The 23444-nt window shown below is 42.1% G+C and overlaps 1 protein-coding gene across 1 annotated transcript in view; it reads right to left on the bottom strand.

The window, feature by feature from the left end:
• Window positions 1–2604: 2604 nt before the first annotated feature.
• LOC128702272 (uncharacterized) overlaps window positions 2605–23444 on the bottom strand; it is a 39629-nt gene continuing 18789 nt past the window's right edge. The window contains exons 4-5 of the mRNA XM_053796445.2: window positions 5693–5775; window positions 2605–3445 (exon numbers count right to left, since the gene is read on the bottom strand). Coding sequence (XP_053652420.1) covers window positions 3269–3445; window positions 5693–5775 — 260 coding nt within the window. The 3' untranslated portion in view covers window positions 2605–3268. The remainder of the gene's footprint in view (window positions 3446–5692; window positions 5776–23444) is intronic.

The following is a 23444-nucleotide window of genomic DNA, read 5'->3' as shown; positions in this document are numbered from 1 at the left end:
TAACGCGTGGCTAATGAGAGCTAATAACGTTTCATCCCAGAAATGGAAGAATATTTTTACATGTATGGAAGAGCGTGAAACCTGTAGGAATATAAAAAATGGAAGAGTTGCTCTAATTTCGTGGATCAAGAGCCCTTCACTATATATATATATATATATATATATATATATATATATATATATATATATATATATATATATATATATATATATATATATATATATATATTATATATACATATACACATATACACGTGTATATATATATATATATATATATATATATATATATATATATATATATATATATATATATATATATATATATATATATATATATATATCGTAGTTTGGAAGTTAGGAGGAGGTGCGGGATTACCAAAACTGTTGTCCACAGGGCTGAGGAAGGGTTGTTGAGGTGGTTCGGACATGTAGAGAGAATGGAGCGAAACAGAATAACTTCAAGAGTGTTTCAGTCTGTAGTGGAAGGAAGGCGGGGTAGGGGTCGGCCTAGGAAAGGTTGGAGGGAGGGGGTAAAGGAGGTTTTGTGTGCGAGGGGCTTGAACTTCCAGCTGGCATTCGTGAGCGTGTTTGATAGGAGTGAATGGAGACAAATGGTTTTTAATACTTGACGTGCTGTTGGAGTGTGAGCAAAGTAACATTTATGAAGGGATTCAGGGAAACCGGCAGGCCGGACTTGAGTCCTGGAGATGGGAAGTACAGTGCCTGCACTCTGAAGGAGGGGTGTTAATGTTGCAGTTTAAAAACTGTAGTGTAAAGCACCCTTCTGGCAAGACAGTGATGGAGTGAATGATGGTGAAAGTTTTTCTTTTTCGGGCCACCCTGCCTTGGTGGGAATCAGCCAGTGTGATATATATATATATATCGAGGCAAGGTGACTCAAAAAGAACAATCACCTTCATCATCATTCACTCCGTCATTGCCTTGCCAGAGGCGCACCTACACTACTTTAAAAAACTGCAACATATCAACAGTCCTCCTTCAGAGCGCAGGTACTGTATTTCCCACCTCCAGGACTCATGTTCTTCTTGCCGGTTTCATAAATGTTACTTTGCTCACACTCCAACAGCACTTAGTCATAAAAACCCTTTGTCTCCACTCGCTTCTCTCTAAGACGCTCAAGCATGCTTGCTGGTAGTCCAAGCCCCTCACACACAAAGTCTCCTTTACCCCCTCCCTCCATCCTTGCCTAGGCTGACCCTACCCTGCCTTCCTTTCACTACAGATTTATACACTCTCCAAGTCATTCTATTTTATTCCACCCTCTCTAAATGTCCGAACCATTTCAACATTTCCCCCAATGAAAAGCAGGGGCATCACGAGTACACTGAGAGACAACATAATAAGTGTTCAGGGCCCAAGACTGTTCAACTGCCTCCCAGCATACATAAGGGGGATTACCAATAGACCCCTGGCTGTCTTCAAGAAGGCACTGGACAGGCATCTAAAGTCAGTACCTCACCAACCGGGCTGTGGTTTGTACGTCAGTTTGCCTTTGGCCAGCAGTAACAGCCTCATTGATCAGACCCTGATCCACCACGAGGCCTGGTCTCAGACCGAGCCGCTGAGGCGTTGACCCCCGAAACCCTCTTCAGGTAAACAACCCCTCCTCAGCCCTCTGGATAATACTTTAAGTAACCCCGCACCTCCTAATTTCCAAACTATGGATTGTGTACATTATATTCACACCGCACATTGCCCTCAAACAAGACATCTCCACTGCCTCTAACCTCCTTGTTCCGACATTCACCACTCATGCTTCACACCCGTATAAGAGTGCTGGTATAACTATACTCTCATACCTGGACCTCTGCTTCCATGGATACTGTTCTTTGTTTCCACAGACTTCTCAGTGCACAACTCGGCCTTTTTCCCCCTCATCAGTTATATGATTTACCTCGTCTTTTATGGACCCATCAGTTGACAAATCTACTCCCAAATATCTGAATACATTCACTTCCTTCATACTCTCTCCCTCCAATCTGATATCCAGTCTTTCGTTAGCTAATTTTTTTTTTGTTATCCTTATTACCTTACTCTTTCCTATGTTCACTTATAATTTCCCTCCACCAACCTCTGCAACTTCTCTTCAGAATCTTCCAAGAGCACAGTGTCATCAGCAAAAAGCATCTGTGACAACTTCCACGTTGTTAGATTCTTTATATAATATAATATCTTTATTTACTACAAGTACATGGCATACAGGCCTAGCTGACATCAATGACATACTTCTATATAGAAAGCCACTTGTTTTGCTGAGCATTTCGGACAAATTAGGTCAGTTTTGTCCCAGGATGCGACCCACACCAGTCGACTAACACCCAGGTACCCATTGTATACGATGGGTGAACAGGGACAGCAGGTGTCTTACGGAAAAACGTCCCTAATGTTTTTCAGCCGTACCGGAGAAGATTCAAGCCCCGAACCTCAGTGTGAGAGCTGAGTGCACTAGCGATCGAGCTACTGGACACCTTTACCCCAATCCCACGCCTCTTGCCAGCACCTGAGCATTCTCTTCTCTTACAACCCCATCTATAAATAAATTGAACAACCATGGTGACATACATCCCTGTCTAAGACCTAGGAGAATGAAAGGCGTCCTGGCACTAATAACTTTATTAAAAAAAAATCATGAAATGGACATATAAATGAATGTGGGGTTGAGTCTGCAACACCTCACACCATTGCTATGAGCCTAAGACTCAACACCCAGGACACAATGAAAACAAAGGTTTGTTATGAGTTGCATTTTTTTTATGTTGTTGCCAGACAGATATACTGTATACTACCAAGTTTACACACTGATGGAAAAAAAAAAAACTTGCTTATTAAAAGTTCTTCCTTTATGCTAAAATAAAAAAATAAACACTGGTTCAGGAGCTGGAATTTTATTCTGGAACCAAAGTAGTAAGACCAAACAAACTAATCGTTCTAAATGAATCTGTAAAAGTACGTGCTTTAAAATAATGAAAATAATTTAGCAAACTAGAGGTTTTAGTAACACTACGCATACAAGTTTCATCCATGTTTGTGTACCTTAGTGTTAAATGAATTTTCCTCAAGTGATCGACATTTATTGGTTTGATTTTCACTGCATATGGGATGACACCATAAATCTACCTTCAAATAAGTTTACAAATATACCGAGTTTTAATGCTGGAGACCTTTAGATTGGTTTTATTGCTATTGTATCAGCAGTGTTGTTACATCCTTTTATGAAACACAGGGGCCGAGAGGCGCCTACTCTTTATAAGCCAAGCGGTTCAAGTATGCAGATCATTATCCAGGACTTTAGAAAAAGCGAAAATCCCATTAATTTTACTGCGAAGATGTCGTCACTGTACATTTCGAGGGTCACGAAGAGGTTGCCGAAGGTGTTGAGATTCATCATAACCATGATGGACGTTGTCAGAAACTCGTGCTCCTGTTGTGGGTAGATTGTGTTGAGTATATTGGTCATGTTTTGAATTTCAAAGCTTTATTATGCATCACATACCATTATCTGCTCCATATCCACCTTATGAGCGGTGGTCTGGAGATTACAGAAGCACACAATAGAATTGCCACACACAGAAGACCATGTGTCACAAGCTCACACCAGGAACATGTTGTGTTGAAAGTTTGTCCCACTAAGAGAATTTAGGTTGTTGTGAGGGAAAAGTTCAATAGATAGGAGTAGCGAGGGAGTATATTGTAACAATACTGTAGTTTCATTGCCGGCTACTTGTTAAGGTAGGGTAAGTCCAGCTCCCGCTATTCCCCCCCCCTTTTTTCCCCCTCCCCGAAAGTGATAGTTTGATTGCCGGCTGCTTGTTAAGGTAGGGTCAGTCTAGCTCCCGCTATCCCTTCCCCCCCCCCCCGAAAGGTGACGTGTGGGGCTCCAGTCAAACAGTAAATCACTCGACTCACAGCTCCCAGCACTACTGTAAGTACACGCCAGATCACATTTTAGTGGACTTATTGGTTGAAAGCTTCACTTTTGACCAATAATTAACTTAGTCCTTTCAGTCTTTATCTGTTAAATGTTTTAATAATCACCATATCTTTTAGGTATTGTACTTATCATGGAGAGTGATTTCTTAAGCAGTGGGTAATCTGTCTCTCTTTACAGCTTGGAATGACAGAGTGGGTCACCTGCCAACCAACGAGTAGAATAGAAGGAGACGGACTAACGTCCTGAGACGTCCCATGTTTAATCTACTTACCTGTTATGTAAGCCAACACAGGACCTAACCCCTCATCATAGCAGTGGTAACGAACCTGTTTTCCTATCATCTGAAGAAATTATTCACGGCTATACTCTGTGAAGAACGAGCCGGTGGTGGTCACCAACACCTGCTAACCCCCCCCCCACACCAGCAATGGCTACAATTTCAACAACATGCAGTGTCACCAACACATGACACCCCATTACCACGATATACCTATATTAGCGTTGAGTTCAAATGTAACTTTTTTTCATTTCATTTTTCATTTTTCTTTCAGTTAGGATACCCATTCATGTTTTATTGTTTTACATTTTCCGTTTCTAAATAATAAAGTGTTTATCATTGTCTGTTATTATTTCTTTTTCTATTCATTAATTTTCCTGAGGAGGAGCCAGCCTTCGTAATACGTGACTCAAGAAATCGTAATGACACGACTGCAAACAAACCATACCCCCAGCCGGGATTGAACCCGCGGTCATAGAGTCTCAAAACTCCAGCCCGTCGCGTTAGCCACTAGACCAGGTAGCCACAATAAGATTCATCCAACTAGGTATATTTCTACACCATAGGAAAGTTAGCACAGGCACCACTGTGACCACAAATGCAAGTTTTTACAGACGAATCTCCAGCTAGCGTGGCCGTGATGAACTCTAGCTCAAGTCCCTTCACTGCCGTCAACATGACTCAAGAAATCGTAATGACATGATTGCAAACAAACCATACCCCCAGCCGGGATTGAACCCGCGGTCATAGAGTCTCAAAACTCCAGCCCATCGCGTTAGCCACTAGACCAGCTAGCCACAATAAGATTCATCCAACTAGGTATATTTCTACACCATAGGAAAGTTAGCACAGGCACCACTGTGACCACAAATGCAAGTTTTTTACAGACGAATCTCCAGCTAGCATGGCCGTGACGAACTCTAGCTCAAGTCCCTTCACTGCCGTCAACATGACTCAAGAAATCGTAATGACACGATTGCAAACAAACCATACCCCCAGCCGGGATTGAACCCGCGGTCATAGAGTCTCAAAACTCCAGCCCGTCGCGTTAGCCACTAGACCAGCTAGCCACAATAAGATTCATCCAACTAGGTATATTTCTACACCATAGGAAAGTTAGCACAGGCACCACTGCGACCACAAATGCAAGTTTTTACAGACGAATCTCCAGCTAGCATGGCTGTGACGAACTCTAGCTCAAGTCCCTTCACTGCCATCAACATGACTCAAGAAATCGTAATGACACGATTGCAAACAAACCATACCCCCAGCCGGGATTGAACCCGCGGTCATAGAGTCTCAAAACTCCAGCCTTCACAGTTGTACTGGTGTGGATGAGTCACCTGGGTGGTAGGGAACTCACTAGATGTTAGTAATGATGACATATTAGAAGTGGGCACTAGTTGTGTGGATAATGTCATTGTGGAAATTAGGCCACTCCTAGAAAAATATAAACTCACCATGTAGATGCTACAGATGGCAAAGAGATCCAACATGACGTCCGCGACTTTCACGGCCAGGTTCACCCACTCTCTGAGCATAGCTATTGGGGAAAAAAAGTTTAAATCTTTAAAGAGTACTTTAACATATGAGATAACTCTGCGCTCTCAGCAATATAAATATACATAAGTACACTCAAGGTACAACAGCGAGTACGATAGGAGACAACTGTGTATTTTTTGTTTGTTTATTAGAACCTTATGTCTGCCATTCACACTCATTCACATTGTATATCTGCCCTTCGCATTGTTGCTACCAGTCACACTGTATCTGCCAGGCCTCTCATGGAGAGTGCCTGAAGCTGCTAAGGGCTCTTGATTCAAGGAATTGGACCTGTCCTTTTCTGTGTAAATTTTTGGATTTTCCTAAATTCAGCATGTGTAAATTTGTATAATACAATAATTGTGAAATAGAATATGATGCTGATTTGACCCTTTCGAGAAATTTCAAGTGAGGGGGGTGTAGAACAGCTAGTAGTGACGCCGGAAGGGACACGCCGATTGTAATTTGTGAGCACTGGTTGTCGTGGAAAATTCAGCTAATAATCTGGTCTTCACAGCCAAATTAGGTTTTTTCGGCCTAAATTCAGCTGTTCGAGTCTGTTCTTTCTCCCTCCCTTGCTCGAAAGCCCAACTGTCTATGGTCGCTTCCCGCTCTCTTTTTCTTGACCACTTTCACTCTCATTCTCATGCCATTGCCGTGTACACAGATGGCTCTAAGTCTTCTGACGGCGTAGGATTCACAGCAGTGTTTCCGGACAGCGTCGTACAAGGGCATTTACTATCTTCGGCTAGTATTTTTACTGCTGAATTGTATGCCATCCTTACAGCACTTATCCGTATTGCATGTATGCCTGTGTCATTATTTGTGGTTGTCTCAGACTCCCTTAGTGCTTTACAGGCTATACAAAAATTTGATACACCTCACCCGTTAGTCCTCCGTATCCAACTTTGGCTACGCCGCATCTTTACCAAGCATAAAGATATTGTTTTTTGTTGGGTCCCTGGTCATGTTGACGTACAGGGCAATGAACAGGCAGACACTGCTGCGCAGTCAGCAGTACATGACCTACCAGTTTCTTATAGAGGTATTCCATTTACGGACTATTTTGCTGCAATATCTTCCCACCTTCACACCTGTTGGCAACAACGTTGGTCTACTATGCTCGGCAACAAACTTCAATCTATTAAACCGAGTATAGGTTACTGGCCGTCTTCTTATCACCAGTGTTGAGGTTGGGAGACTATTCTCTCCCGTCTTCGCATTGGCCATACTCGTCTTACTCATGGATATCTCATGGAGAGGCGTCCTGCTCCTCTCTGTGAGAATTGCCAAGCTCCATTATCAGTCAGCCACATTCTGTTGGACTGCCCACTTTATCAATGAGCACGCAGAATTTACCTCTGTCATCGTCTTCGCTCCGCTACTCTCTCTTTACCTTCCCTTCTCGCTGATGGACCCACCTTTCATCCGGACTCTCTCATTGACTTTTTGACAACAACTGACCTCACAAATTCTGATACCTTCAGCCCTTTCTACTTCAATCTCTTGCTACCCTCTACCCCCGTACTATTTCCTGCCCCACTATTTTCTGTAACCTGCTGATCATCCCTCCTCCCTTCTGCCATCCAATACCCTCGCTTCCTTCCCTACCCTGCAGTGCTGTATAGCCCTTGTGGCTTAGCGCTTCTTTTTGATTATAATAATAATAATTCGGCCTGAATTTGTAATAGGAACCCATATTAATGTCCCCTGCTGAAGAATTGGGACAGGAAATTTGCAGGACGTCAAGAATTAAGTGTGGATGGCAGAAGATAAGGGATATGACCATCACTCACAGGGATGTATGCCATTAGTCCTTTCATTTAGATCTCTAACTGACCAGTGTAGGGTCTAGGTGTCAGGCAGGTGTTGGGTAAGTGGTAATACGAATTTCTTTTGTGTATCCAGCAAGCCTAATCATACAGTTCACACAACTTTAATTTACCAGAGTAGCTGGTGTTAATATTGTAATCATTAATTTAATGTCAGGTCTAGCTTTCTGTGTGAGTGGTGATGAAGTGGGCATCGAGGGAGTGACAGTCCTGTGACCTACTGTGACTAAAATCCCACTTATCTCACCCAAATTACTTGGCTGTAATTTGCTCACATAATAACATTTCACACCTTCCTAGATCGAACTTGATGTCCTCCCCTTCCAAAGGTACTATATGACTCCTATGGGTCTGGTGTTTCCCCTTAATTTATATCTGCCTTTCATACTCTGTGTGGAAAATTGCATTTATCTGAATGTATCATTATGTACATAACAGTAAATATACACAGATAATTATTATTTATCAGTTGGACAAGTAGGAATTTGGGACACCTAGTTCGCAAAAAATGTCCCCCTTCGATACCTACCACTGTCATATCCACAAGTTGCTCTGGACCTATTAATTACCAATGAAATATGTATCACCAGGAATACTGGTAAATATATAAATTTGTGGACTGTATATTAAAAATAATAAATGATTATAGATACACATATACATAACAGAAGGAGAATATCTTAAAAATCACTCGCCAATTTAACTGGAGATTAAGTTGTATCATACTCAGAAAACCTCACTGTCTATACATGAAAATAACAACTGGCCAGTTATAACATAACAGACTTATCTGAGGTTCCTGGAGTTGTCCTGTCCTGTCGCCTGATATCTCAAGTTATGCAGGAATGCACAACCAACAATTTCGCCTCCTATTTGAGAGGTGTCAGCCCAGTTTTAACCTCGAGAGCACGAAAATTCCTTCCCATTACACTAACGTTGTATCCAATTCAAATTAACAATGACGATTCACCCTTCTCCCCAGGCTCAGTTTCCCATTTTCTATGACATAAATGTTATTAAATACAGTATGGCCATCTATATACATATAAATACTGAATTTCTGGAAAATATATACAGTATTTTCCACACTGTATCTGTCCTTCACACTCAGTATCTGTCCTTAACAATCTTCATCTGCCCTTCACACACTGTATCTGATATAACTCCATAAATAGCTAATCTACACACTGCAATATGGAAATACAATCTCAGGAAAATTCAAGTATCTTTTTCATTATTAAAAACTGCTCATTATTGTGTTATCTCATCAAATAACAGTTCATTTTGGCGATATAAACTAATATAATATAAAGACAACATGAGGATTTTAGATGTTAAAAATAAACTGATTCACTATATCTTGTAGGGTTTGTTTGGATGTTTCTCTTCATGGCTGGATTTTTGGGCACTGGGATATAAAGTATGGCTCTTTGTTTCCACTACATTTCTTGTCAGTGACATCTCCATACAAACTGTACTGCCATAGACACCTAGCCTTAGTCAAACAGTGAAACCGTCTTGTAATCTAGTTCTGTGACCTCGTTACTTTCTCCGTAGCCATGTTTTACTTGACAACACTATTTTATTATGATTTGCAATCGATCTGCTAGTTCCTGTCTATACCATTCTATTTCCATCAAACTCTCGTTTGCTAGATTTTTCTAACAATGGTTTTTAAACTTTTGTTCGAGAAACCTAAACTGTATTTGAAATTCTTTCTTTAATACTCGTTCTCCTTAGTCATCAAGTTCATTATGCTCGTAGAGGCCAATGAGAAAGGGAGTCCTCAAAAGCTTTAGAGATATTAATAATTTGTGTATATGTCACAACGAACGAACTAACAGACTCTCAGGTAAGGAGAGAGGGGAAGTGTAAACAGACTACGTATAGCAACGGACTACAGTGTGTAACGTCGTTGACAAGAATGCATCAACGGCGAGAGACGAGGGCAACACAGCATTAGGCAGCTGGTGCTGGTGATAACAGGCAGGCACTGGAACTCGGGAGGGTGTTTCAGCAGGTTTTGAACTGGAAACATATGGTGGATTCATGGTTGAGAATCCGTTCTAGTCTTCTGAAGGCTTTTGTGGGTAAGTAGTATAGGACAGGAATGTCGTTGTCACTGACGTGTCGTTTAACGAAATCAAGTATATGGTTAGTTGAGAAGATGTAGGGAGTGCGGCAGGCAAATTTTACTGTACCAGTGCATGGTATCCTTGAACTACATGGTGCGTGTCTATTTAAGGGTGTGGTGTTGACGCACAGATTTTTCCAGCCAAGGCTGGGGACAGCCTCATCAACTTTGATTTTCTCTAGGCATCTTTAACCCCTTTTTCTTCTGGGAAACTGGCTGGCGATGGCTTCAGTAATTTCGGTGATAGAGATGATGGCTCGAGTTCCTGGAAATGAGGCTTCAGCAGTAGGTGCCGGGGTGACAGTTTAGTTTAACATATTTATTATATACCCCATACCCATCCCGTGGGTGGTAGTCAAAAGATTAAGGCACATAAACCACAGTTACGGGTAGCGTCTGAATTATCGGTTAGTGAGTCGTGAAACTCCAGACTGACTCGTTAGCCACTTGGCCAACTGGCTACAATAAGATTCATCCAACTACGTATATTTATACACAATAGGAAGGTGAGCATAGGCACCACTGTGACCACAAATACAAGTTTTAACAGATGAACTCATGACTCACGAAGTCGTAATGACAAGATTGATGACGGCTTTGAGAGGACTCAAGGTAGAGCTCGTCACAGCGGTGCCTATGCTAACCTTCATATGGAGTATAAATGTACCCAGTTGGATGAATCTTATTGTAGCCAGCTGGCCCAGTGGCTAAAGCGTCGATCTAAAGTTTTACGACTCACTAGCCGCGAGTTCAATCTCTGCCCAATACCATGGTTTATTTGTAATCGTGTCATTACGATTTCGTGAGTCATTAGAGGTACATAATGGGTCCAGGGACTGGGCCGCAAAGTTCTGATTGCTGAACAAGTTACAGTGGTAATAAACTATTTACGTATTTATATCTGGTCACAATCGTAATAAGTTACTTATGCATACATTAATTTTTTTATATATATTTTATTTAAAAACACTACAAAACAAAATTATGAAACCTTGTGACCAAGGCCAATACATACAACATAAACCTTACTCCATACTGGTATACAGTGTTCTCCCATCACAGTTCCACTATATGGTATATACACATGGAATAAATTACATTTCCGATAGTGTGTGTGTGTGCGTGTGTGTGCATGAGTTTGTGTATGAGTGTGTGTGTGTGTGTATGAGTGTGTGTACTCACCTAGTTGAGGTTGCAGAGGTCGAGTCCAAGCTCCTGGCCCCGTGTGTGCGTGTGTGTGTGTGTGTGTGTGTGTGTGTGTGTGTGTGTGTATGTGTGTGTGTGACACAACAATTAATATTTGCACCAATAACTCATTACAGTTGTGACCGGGTGTGGAAGTGTGAATTGCTCATTACTCTATAATTTGTTCATGATTGTACCCATGTATATGTATAAACGTAAGTAACCATTCTTACAGGATTCATTACCTTTGTAACTTGTGAGTTCATTACCTCTGTACCTAGTTCAGCTATCAAAACTTTGGGGGCCCAGTCCCTGGACCCATTACGTACCTCTGTAATCTGTAAATACCTTTGTAACTTGTCATTTTGTGACTAGACCTACTTGGAGTTCATTACCTTTGTAAATTGTGAGTTCATTACCTTTGTAAATTGTGCTTCAGTGTTGTGAGAACTCTTATGTGCGAGCTGTGACTAAGGATATACCTAGTGAAACACTGGAAATAGTTTTCCTTTTTGCAAAGGCCCTCACAGGCCTCTGCTTCCCCTCTGCCTTTCATTTGACCTCAGCCTTTCGCCTCTATCAACATACAGTGTAGAGGCGAATTTTGCTAGTCCACTGCTACTCGTGCCTCTCAAAATGCTCACAACTCATCGCTTTACCAACCTGAGGAATAACGACGAGTGTGCAGTCCTACGTGAGTTGGTAACCCAGGTGTCTACACACTGAAAATTCGTCTTTCACTCCAAGACACGTGTGCTAGAAGTTCTGCAAGTTTGGAGTGAGTAACAATCTGTATGAGTATTGCAGTGTTTGGTAACTCTTGAGAAGTCTGCCTCAGCCTGTGACCTTGAGCGAGGCACTGCATCACCTGCCTGAGACTTTCGCCCATATTGACTATGTGAAGAAAGGCGAATGTGCATGCTCAGTTACCCCTGCTGTTCTCCTGTATCCCCAACTCTCCGCCTTTAAACTCAGCCGTTCACCTCTATCAACGACGTGCAGTGTAGAGGTGTATTTTGCTGCCCCGCTGGTACTCGAATATGTGAGTTCCGCAAGTGCTGCAGATTTGTTGTAACTATTTGCATGAGTGGATTACGCTGACTTAGGACATTGTGCTACCATCAGTACCTACATAGGCTTAAAATGAGTGAGGAATGTCTGGCCTGCTGGGTGACCTTGAAAATGGCACTATAAGACCCGCATGCCACTTACACCCATACTGCGTGTGTCTAGTGGGGTGAATGTCCCTTCCTCGACTTTCCTATTCACCGGTATCCCTTAACTCGTCGCCATTATCTACATATGGGATAAGGGCGAGTTTAGCTGATCCAGGCCAAACAGTGCTCCAAGCCAGCCAGTGAAGGCCAAGGCTACATCTGTTCTGAATCCCAGAATGCCTTTGTGAACGTTCTACAGTGTTCCGGCCGTACCTTTGGAGTTGTGAGAACTAGTTCTTATGTAGTGAAAATTTGTCTGTCATTCCAAGACACATGTGCTAGATGTGTTAAGTGCTGCGGGTTTGGAGTAATTAACAAGTAGTACAGGGTTGGTAACTCTCGAGACGACTGTGGGCCCAGTGAATGACCTTGAAAATTGCACTGCGACCTGCAGGCCACTACACCCACATTGCCTGTGTCTAGCGAGGTGAATATCTCTTCCTTGTCCCTTCTCCTTCCTCGATTTGGATCTCAGCCGTTCGCCTCTATTTGCTTGTGGTCTAGAGGCGGTTTTTTGCCAGACCACATGGGTGCTTGAGTGCCCGTGTCCTCTATGCCGCACTCCGCTCATCTTGCGAGCGTCTCCTGTGTGCCTGCCTGCCTGCTGCAAGCAGGTGCCTGGGTGGTTGGCGTGGGCTTGGCGAGCACAGTCAAGCAAGCTTGAGGGCAGCACTAAAAGCTAGCCAGAACAAGCTAAGGCAGCCTGCAGTTATAGCTGTCCTAGGGCCCAGCATGTCTGTGTATACATTCTGCAGTGCTGCTGGCATACCAGTGTTTCCTGTAGTGGCTTGAAAACAATTTGACGAGCATTGCAGTGCTGCCATTTTGAGTGGGACATGCCAGAGGTTCACTTATAAACATAGTAAGCTTGTGGTGATTGGCTTGTACACAGTGAACATTCATCTGTCATATGTGTGCTAGAAGTGTTAAGTGCTGCTTTCCCCAACAGTTAATTGTCATTTGTAAGCCTGTATTAAGACTTTAAAAGGCTCAGAGTGTACTTCAGTGTAGCGACTCCTTACATTTGATAAATCAGCGTAATACATGCTCTGCTCAGTGTAACTGAACTATTAAATACAGTTACATAATTAAGTTGCTTGTCCTAGTGTCATTGTTGTGTTTTCTAATACATTTTCTCGTTCAGACTGAAACTTTACTGCTAAATTCCCAGTAATATTTCAAATTGCAGTGTTCATCTGTGATGTGTGTAACTTATGCTTTGTATTTTTACTGTGAACAAGCTTACTCCTGCATAATGTTCAGTTTCATGAATACTTTCTTACTTGAGTAATTCGGTTAGCTTTGAACTGTGTTAAGCAAAAGTCAGCCTGTTAACATCTATGTTCCTTGCCATCGCATCTAGTGGGTCTAGTGCCTAGTTAAAATTGTAATAGTAACAATTTGCAATCATTATACTTCTAGTTATACATTGTGTAAATTGTTTTAGACTATTTGATCAATTGGATTGTAGTGTTTAACTTCTGATACACCAATTTAATGACTGCAGACACGCACTGACACATAATAAACATTAAAACGCTGGTAACTCCAGAAGCTGGGCCTAGTGTGTGACCTTGAGAAGTTCAGTGTGTTTATTACGACCAGCGGTGTACCACTCTCACCTATATTTACATCAACAAAAGTGTATTCTAAGTGATAAAGTGTACACTTGGTGTACTTGGTAACACTTGTCATACATAGTAACGCGTGTGTAAGTGAGATTGTTTAGGTACTGGTTCATCTATCTACAGCTGCACACTTATGCTTGCATACATGTATAACATAGTAACGTGTGAGTTACCCAGGATGGACCAAGGAAGTCGACCAGAGTGATTTATCTCATTGTCATTGTAACATTACCTAGTTTTTTTTTTTTTCTAGTAATACTGTTTACAATCTGGTTGGGGTAAGAGGTTGTCTTCAGCATTCATTGTGATGTCTGCTATTAATATTATTATTTCAGTGAGGTACATTAGGTGGCAGTAGCCTGAACTAACTCAAGTGGAAGTTATCATTTAATTTGAACCTCATGTTTAATGTGATGTATGTCAGAATTCTAATTTTATGCTCAATATTACCTACTTTGTCTCTCTCTCTCTCTTTTCATCTTTGTAATTTGTGATAAGGTGTAAGACCTCGCCTGTACCATCCATTATATCATTATATGTACCATATTATTAACACACATACAAGAGGTCTCTGAGTGTGTTTTTGGTGGGGTGTGTGTCGTATTGAGTGGTGGTGGTCTGGGTTGAGTATGGTTGGAGGTGTTCATTGAACTTGAGCATTTGTGTCTTGTGATCTATTTTGGACTTCTGACTTTGTAGTGAATATTTGCTCTTGCATAAGCTATAAGGGAAAGATAAGCGAGGAATTCTTGTGTTGTGAGTCTTACACCAGATATCATCACTGGCAAACATGGCAACTGTCATAGAGGAACCTATTTCTGCAGGTGATGGAAATGATGATAGCTTCCAGACCTTTAAAAGTAAACAAAAGAGAAAAAGTGAGAAAGGGCTAGAGCGTCGACGTAGTCAGACTCACTTGACTCGTACACAATGTGATACTAAACGTCCTTGGTGCACAGAGGCTGCAAGAAGTCTTTCTTCAAAGGAAGAATGTGTTAAGCTGAACTTCCCTGACAACACCCCGCTGCCTGCTAAGTGTGCATGGCTAATGGAAGCTGTAAACAAGCATCCTAACTCAAGGATCCAATTTAGGAAAAACACACACAACTTTGTGTTTGTGGAACAGAATAAAGAGCTGATCAATGATCTACTTAGTACACCCTATGGGGATATTAAGCTGCTCCGACCTCCATCAGACACTCACCACTTTAAAAAATGGGTCAGTATCATAATCTTTGGATACCCTCTCTGCATGGACCTATCCCATCTGACTCTAAGTGAGCATATCATCAAGCCTAAAAGACTTAAAGGAAAATCCCAAATTATTGCCAGTTGGGTGGGTCCTGTGCCCCTCCCCGGGAATATCTGGGTGCATGGTTTACGTTTCCTAAACATCGAAGTGTACCTACCCCCTAAACGTAGATGTTACAAATGCCAGCACTATGGCCATGTTGCAGTAGACTGTGGAATACTACATTCTTGGTGTGGTAAGTGTGCTGTGAAACATTCCACTAGAGAATGCACAGTAGGCCCTGACAGCCGAAAATTTAAGTGTATTAACTGTAAAGAAGTTGGGGTTACAGTTTCCCACAAGGACTGCAGTCAGAACCCAAACAACCTTCGATGTAAACCTGATAACAGTCCTTTAATGGTAACTGAGGATGGGGCCATCCAGTCTACCACAGCCAGATCTGAGACTGAACCTCTGCAAAGTGTGCAAGAACCCTACCTCACTGCAAAGGATTCTGGTGATACCAGAATGCCATCACACACACCAGCTGTGGAGGAGCTAGCGATCCCTTCTAGCACATATGGAACTACTGGTTTGCCACTACAGATACCTATGGCTACACCTGAATATGGGGATGAGTTTGTCATTTCTCCCAATACACACAACTACAACAGTCAGACGGACACCACACAGGTAACCTCCCTGGAAATTGGAGATGAGTCAGATGCACAGGACCTACCTGCAATGAATGATGAAACAGAGAACACTAATGTAACCATGGTACCTGTTAAGGTGATAGGTGTTAAAGAAAGCACTAACCTGGAGTTTACCTGGAGAGAGTTTCGGGGGTCAACGCCCCCGCGGCCCGGTCTGTGACCAGGCCTCCTGGTGGATCAGCGCCTGATCAACCAGGCTGTTGCTGCTGGCTGCACGCAAACCAACGTACGAGCCACAGCCCGGCTGATCAGGAACTGACTTTAGGTGCTTGTCCAGTGCCAGCTTGAAGACTGCCAGGGGTCTGTTGGTAATCCCCCTTATGTGTGCTGGGAGGCAGTTGAACAGTCTCGGGCCCCTGACACTTATTGTATGGTCTCTTAACGTGCTAGTGACACCCCTGCTTTTCATTGGGGGGATGGTGCATCGTCTGCCAAGTCTTTTGCTTTCGTAGTGAGTGATTTTCGTGTGCAAGTTCGGTACTAGTCCCTCTAGGATTTTCCAGGTGTATATAATCATGTATCTCTCCCTCCTGCGTTCCAGGGAATACAGGTTTAGAAACCTCAAGCGCTCCCAGTAATTGAGGTGTTTTATCTCCGTTATGCGCGCCGTGAAAGTTCTCTGTACATTTTCTAGGTCAGCAATTTCACCTGCCTTGAAAGGTGCTGTTAGAGTGCAGCAATATTCCAGCCTAGATAGAACAAGTGACCTGAAGAGTGTCATCATGGGCTTGGCCTCCATAGTTTTGAAGGTTCTCATTATCCATCCTGTCATTTTTCTAGCAGATGCGATTGATACAATGTTATGGTCCTTGAAGGTGAGATCCTCCGACATAATCACTCCCAGGTCTTTGACGTTGGTGTTTCGCTCTATTTTGTGGCCAGAATTTGTTTTGTACTCTGATGAAGATTTAATTTCCTCATGTTTACCATATCTGAGTAATTGAAATTTCTCATCGTTGAACTTCATATTGTTTTCTGCAGCCCACTGAAAGATTTGGTTGATGTCCGCCTGGAGCCTTGCAGTGTCTGCAATGGAAGACACTGTCATGCAGATTCGGGTGTCATCTGCAAAGGAAGACACGGTGCTGTGGCTGACATCCTTGTCTATGTCGGATATGAGGATGAGGAACAAGATGGGAGCTAGTACTGTGCCTTGTGGAACAGAGCTTTTCACCGTAGCTGCCTCGGACTTTACTCTGTTGACGACTACTCTCTGTGTTCTGTTAGTGAGGAAATTATAGATCCATCGACCAACTTTTCCTGTTATTCCTTTAGCGCGCATTTTGTGCGCTATTACGCCATGGTCACACTTGTCGAAGGCTTTTGCAAAGTCTGTATATATTACATCTGCATTCTTTTTGTCTTCTAGTGCATTTAGGACCTTGTCGTAGTGATCCAGTAGTTGAGACAGACAGGAGCGACCTGTTCTAAACCCATGTTGCCCTGGGTTGTGTAACTGATGGGTTTCTAGATGGGTGGTGATCTTGCTTCTTAGGACCCTTTCAAAGATTTTTATGATATGGGATGTTAGTGCTATTGGTCTGTAGTTCTTTGCTGTTGCTTTACTGCCCCCTTTGTGGAGTGGGGCTATGTCTGTTGTTTTTAGTAACTGAGGGACGACCCCCGTGTCCATGCTCCCTCTCCATAGGATGGAAAAGGCTCGTGATAGGGGCTTCTTGCAGTTCTTGATGAACACAGAGTTCCATGAGTCTGGCCCTGGGGCAGAGTGCATGGGCATGTCATTTATCGCCTGTTCGAAGTCATTTGGCGTCAGGATAACATCGGATAGGCTTGTGTTAATCAAATTTTGTGGCTCTCTCATAAAAAATTCATTTTGATCTTCGACTCTCAGTCTGGTTAGCGGCTTGCTAAAAACTGAGTCATATTGGGACTTGAGTAGCTCACTCATTTCCTTGCTGTCATCTGTGTAGGACCCATCTTGTTTAAGTAGGGGCCCAATACTGGACGTTGTTCTCGATTTTGATTTGGCATAGGAGAAGAAATACTTTGGGTTTCTTTCGATTTCATTTATGGCTTTTAGTTCTTCCCGCGATTCCTGACTCCTAAAGGATTCTTTTAGCTTAAGTTCGATGCTTGCTATTTCTCTGACCAGTGTCTCCCTGCGCATTTCTGATATATTGACCTCTTTTAGCCGCTCTGTTATTCTTTTCCGTCGCCTGTAAAGGGAGCGCCTGTCTCTTTCTATTTTACATCTACTCCTCCTTTTTCTTAGAGGAATAAGCCTTGTGCATACATCGAGTGCCACCGAGTTAATCTGTTCTAGGCATAAGTTGGGGTCTGTGTTGCTTAGTATATCTTCCCAGCTTATATCGGTTAGGACTTGGTTTACTTGGTCCCACTTTATGTTTTTGTTATTGAAGTTGAATTTGGTGAATGCTCCCTCGTGACTAGTCTCATTTTGTCGGTCTGGGGCTCCACGCATACATGTCTGAACCTCAATTATGTTGTGATCTGAGTATATTGTTTTTGATATGGTGACATTTCTTATCAGATCATCATTGTTAGTGAAGATGAGGTCTAGTGTATTCTCCAGTCTAGTAGGCTCTATTATTTGCTGGTTTAAATTGAATTTTGTGCAGAGATTTAAAAGCTCGTGTGAGTGTGAGTTTTCATCAGAGCTGCCTCCTGGTGTTATTACTGCAACAATATTATTTGCTATATTCCTCCATTTTAGGTGCCTTAAGTTGAAATCCCCCAGGAGCAAGATGTTGGGTGCAGGAGCTGGAAGATTTTCCAGACAGTGGTCAATTTTTAACAGCTGTTCCTGGAATTGCTGGGATGTTGCATCCGGAGGCTTGTAGACTACCACAATGACTAGGTTTTGGTTCTCGACCTTTACTGCTAAAACTTCCACTACGTCATTTGAGGCATTAAGCAGTTCTGTGCAAACAAGTGACTCTGCAATGTACAGGCCAACCCCCCCCTTTTGCCTGTTCACTCTGTCACATCTGTATAGGTTGTAACCTGGGATCCATATTTCGTTGTCCAAGTGATCCTTTATGTGGGTCTCAGTGAAAGCCGCGAACATTGCCTTTGCCTCTGCAAGCAGTCCACGGATGAAAGGTATTTTGTTGTTTGTTGCTGGCTTTAGACCCTGTATATTTGCAAAGAAGAATGTTATCGGACTGGTGGTATTGTTGGTACTGGGGGGGGATTTTTTTTCCGGCATTAGTATCTGTATCTGTTGGTTTGGAGTGGAGGCCATCGACTGTGGTTCCACTCCAGGAATGACTGGATTTGGTGTACGATTTCTGCCATTTCCTGCCAGTTTTTTTTCCTTCCTGGCACTAAAAAACCTCTCCCTCTTGAGTGGCTGTGGCTACCCAGGTTTTCCCATGGCCTGGATGTTTTGTATCTTTTTGTCCCCTTTAGATGGTATGCCTGGCAATTTAAGTTATAGCACAGTCTTTCCTGTACTGAAGAGGTACACATTTCAGGGTGAAAAAGCTTACAGGAAGGGAGTTTGCATTTTCCTGTTGTCATATGGACATGACATTTTCTAGGGTGGTCATAGTTGCATGTCCCATCTGTTTTTCCAGATTTCCCATGCCAGCAGATACCAAGTGCATAGTATGTGCACAGGCTTGGTTTCCGTTTGCCTTGGGTTTCTGTGACTGTATTCCCTGTTGGTGCATGTTTCCCTGTCTTATTCCTATCCTCCTTAGCACCAACAATGGAGCTCCCACCAGTTGTTTTTGGTAATTTATCCTCACTATTGCTATTGGAGTCCTCTTGTTTGCTATTTCCTGCGGTATTTCTAGTTTGCAATATTGGTTTTATCTTATCTTTGACTACACTTGTTTCCCTACTATGGCTCCTGTCCTCTATGAGGTCATTTATATGTATTCCTTCCTGCGTATAATTCCCGACTACCTGGACAAAATCTCCAGCTTCACCATTACTGTCTCCCAGGACAGTATCTCCAGCTTCACCATTTCTGTCTCCCAGGACAGCACCTCCAGCTTCACCATTACTGTCTCCCAGGACAGCACTATCAGCCCCACATTTACTGACTACCAGGACATCACCTCCAGCCTTACAGTTTGTGACTACATGGCCAGTATCAAGGGCAGTACCATTCAGCCCAGACTTTTTATGTTCCCATCTGTTGTAGAAAGCTTCCAGGTTTTCTATGAAAGCAGCTTTGATGTTATCCTCTTTTAATACCCTTGTGATTTTAGTCCACAGATTTTCCTCATTTGGGCATACCCAAAAACACTTCTCTGTTTTAATACTGCTTGTAGCTAGTTCTGGGATATCTGCACAAGGAGCGTGACACCAATTTCCACAAAAATGACAATTTATCCATGTGGAAGCCCGTTTGTTTGACTGACCACAGACTACACACAGCTTCATAATGATTTGAATGGTTGATTTACTGCAATTCTACTAGCAACCTCTTGAATATTATATTAATAACCTTAAATGAAGCTCTAGCTATTTGTATTTCTGTTTCTAACTCTTTTTGTATATTGGACAGCTTACCGTCACGTTCCTGATTTTTAATGTTTGTGTTTATAAGGGCGCCTACAAACCCATCCGTTTACAGTCTGCTTTATTGTCCAACGAAACTGTTTGAAACCAGTCCCGGGTTCGGACCAGTCAAGGGTTCGGACCAGTCAAGGGTTCGGACCAGTCGATCTGCTCTGATCAGTGGGTCACTTATTTAAAACATACTGGTCGGTGATTTGAGCTAACACATGAAGGATCTACTGGAAATTATCTACCCGAGTAATATGTGATTTGACTGATACAAAAGTATAACTTGCGTGTTGAAGAGCCGGTGATATCTGGCAGCTCCTACAATGACGTACAGTCGACCTCTTTGTTTATCAATCGCTGTATCTGGCTTTTCTATTTTTGTTTTTTCCGTCTCCACCACAATAAATGCTATATTATCACTATAGTTGACTGGTGCAAATTTTGGAGGAAGGACGCTTTTTCTGTAGTAATAATTGCTTCTCGTTGTGTATATTGCGACCGCTGGTAACTACAGGTTATATGAAATTCACAGTAACGTCTCGTATTTCAAGAAAATGAAACTAATGAAAGTCACTCCACTCCACTAAGTACCATTATAATACTGGTTAGTTGCTACTACAACACTGTATTCTGCTATTCACTGGTATCACTAGATTATATGCGAGTACACTAGCAGGCCAGGAAGATTATTAAAAACAGCTGACCTGTGGTAAGTTTCTGGCGACTTCTGGCACCTGCCTCTATAGGCTTATCACTTCATTTACAAATTCACCTGTTTTCAAATGACACTTTAGCCTTTATCATCAATATACTAGGGAGCCACTGTAGTATACACTATACACTATGTATACTCAATGCTTTCAGGGAGACTTTCTTTCCTCTGACACAACGTTCAATTATTATTATTTTTTTTTTCACACGGGAAACAGGCCTATGATTCCCCTCTGGCAGTAAACTCTGCTAGGTAATGCACACTAATTCTCCTTTTTTGACTCAGTATATAATGTTTTCCCCCCAAGATTGGTTCCAGGCGCTAGAGGGATGTATCGTATAGGATTGATGACACAAATTAAAGTTCTAGCACGTAAGAGCGACCGTGAAAACACCAGAAAGCCGGGAGCACAACGAGGCACATTTATTACAGCAATGTGTATGACCACCCAGAAGTGCCATCCTCCGGAGAGGCATTGGATTCGCCTGACCTTCCTCATATTATAACAAATTTCCAGACAAAAATTAAGCATCTTGAACAGATCCTGACAAGTTTAATAAATATATGTAATCAGGATGATGCTCTTGAGCATGGTGATGATGTCAAAAGTGCAGCAATCTCCGTTCAGCTTCCAGCAATTTGTGAGAAAGAAGCCCATAACTCTTGCCTTCAAGACTTGTCTTTTAACTGGCTGCCAAAATGCCAAAAAATGCTTAAAAATAAAGGTCCTGAAGATAAAGACGTACAAACTATGCTATTTGCTCTTAAGTGTCTGCACACTGTAGTCAAAGCATAATAGTTTTACCATCTTATGAGCAAGAGATTGTAATAACTCACTACAATGAATACATTACAAATCTTTTCATGGAACATTGCTTCCATCAGGAAGCGGTTGCCTGACTTACATCACATTAGTGCAACCAAGAATATTGATGTCATCTGTTTGCAGGAATGTAGATTGAAAGATGGAGCACCTCCACCAAACTTGCCTGGATATGCAGCTTATAACCTAAGGTCAACCAACTGTTGTGTGATGTATGTCAGAAAGAACTTGCCACATTCACTCCTTTCCTTGCAGAGTCGAGTTAACATGCAGTATCATGGTGTCAAAGTATATGCAGGCGATTTTTCCATAAACATTTTTAATCTCTATGCCCCAGCGAACCAGCTTCGACCTGATGCTTTACCAGATCGCATCAATAGTGAACCTACCATCATTCTTGGAGATTTTAATGCCAGACATAAGAATATTGGTGGGTCTATAACAAACACCAATGGAACTAAACTAGTGAGATTGCTAAATGAGCATGATAATGTTCGAATTGTGAGCACTACTGAGCCTACTCACATATATGGTGGCATACTAGATCTGTGGCTTGGATTTAATACATCATATACGATGCATGACTCTGTCATAGTTGATGATCTTCTATCTGATCACTTCCCAAGACTAACAACTGTCAATCTTGATCACATCTCCAGCAATCAAGGAGCTAAATACAGAAGGAGGAAACTTATTCTCAAACCAGAACACAGAGACAACTTTATTAACCACTTGGATCAATGGTATAAGAATTACGAGCCCATTGGCACACAAAAATTTAATGATGATTTAATTACCACTATTGAGAGTGTTTTCACAGATCAAGTGGGCAGGAATAGGAAACAAAGACCCTCCACTATAAATAACAATAAAAACCAATGTAAATACTATAATGATCCACAGCTGCGCAATCTAACACATGCAGCTAGGAATATTGGTAAAGCATACCGTGAATGTAGAACCCCAGACCTGCTCAGAACGTTCCAAGCTGCACTAACAAATGCAAGGAATAGAAAGGAAGAACTTAGGCAACAGGAATGGGAACAGTTTGTTAGTGGATTAAATAGGTCCACCCCTTTGAGTTTGGCTTGGAAAGGTATAAATAAAATAACCAGGAAAAAGACTGGCAATGTTGCTCATCCCTTTCCTCTTGAAAAAGCGAATGACCTCATAAATGACTGGTCCAAAACATCCAGGCATGAAAGCCTTCCATCTCATATTAGAAAAAATTTAGAGAGTACTTCTGAAGAAATGTTGAAACTGATTAATTTTATGAGCCAAAATATTGATGAGAGTGATTGCCTCTTTACCGAGTATGAATTAGATAATGCATTAACCAAAGGTCGATCAACTGCTCCTGGAGAGGATGGTATAACCTATGATATTCTCAGAACTCTAAGGCACGTGCCTGATAACCCTTTGTTGGCACTGTATAATCTCAGTTACATTGAGGGCGTTCTTCCTACTTCCTGGACCAATAGTCTCATTGTGCCTATCCCTAAGCCCCAACAGCCTGATACATTTAGGCCGATCTCCTTAACTAGTTGTCTTTGTAAAACTTTTGAAAGAATGATGCTTAACAGACTGTACTACAGAATCAGACATCAACTTTCCCCCTACCTCTATGGGTTCATGAAAGGTAAAAGTGTGCAGAACTGTATTTCCACCTTTCTCACTGCACACACCTCT

Source organism: Cherax quadricarinatus, chromosome 83 (genome assembly GCF_038502225.1).
Source record: "Cherax quadricarinatus isolate ZL_2023a chromosome 83, ASM3850222v1, whole genome shotgun sequence".
Classification (NCBI taxonomy): domain Eukaryota; kingdom Metazoa; phylum Arthropoda; class Malacostraca; order Decapoda; family Parastacidae; genus Cherax; species Cherax quadricarinatus.
Note: the sequence above shows the minus strand (reverse complement) of the source record. Positions and strands in the feature narration are given on the sequence as shown.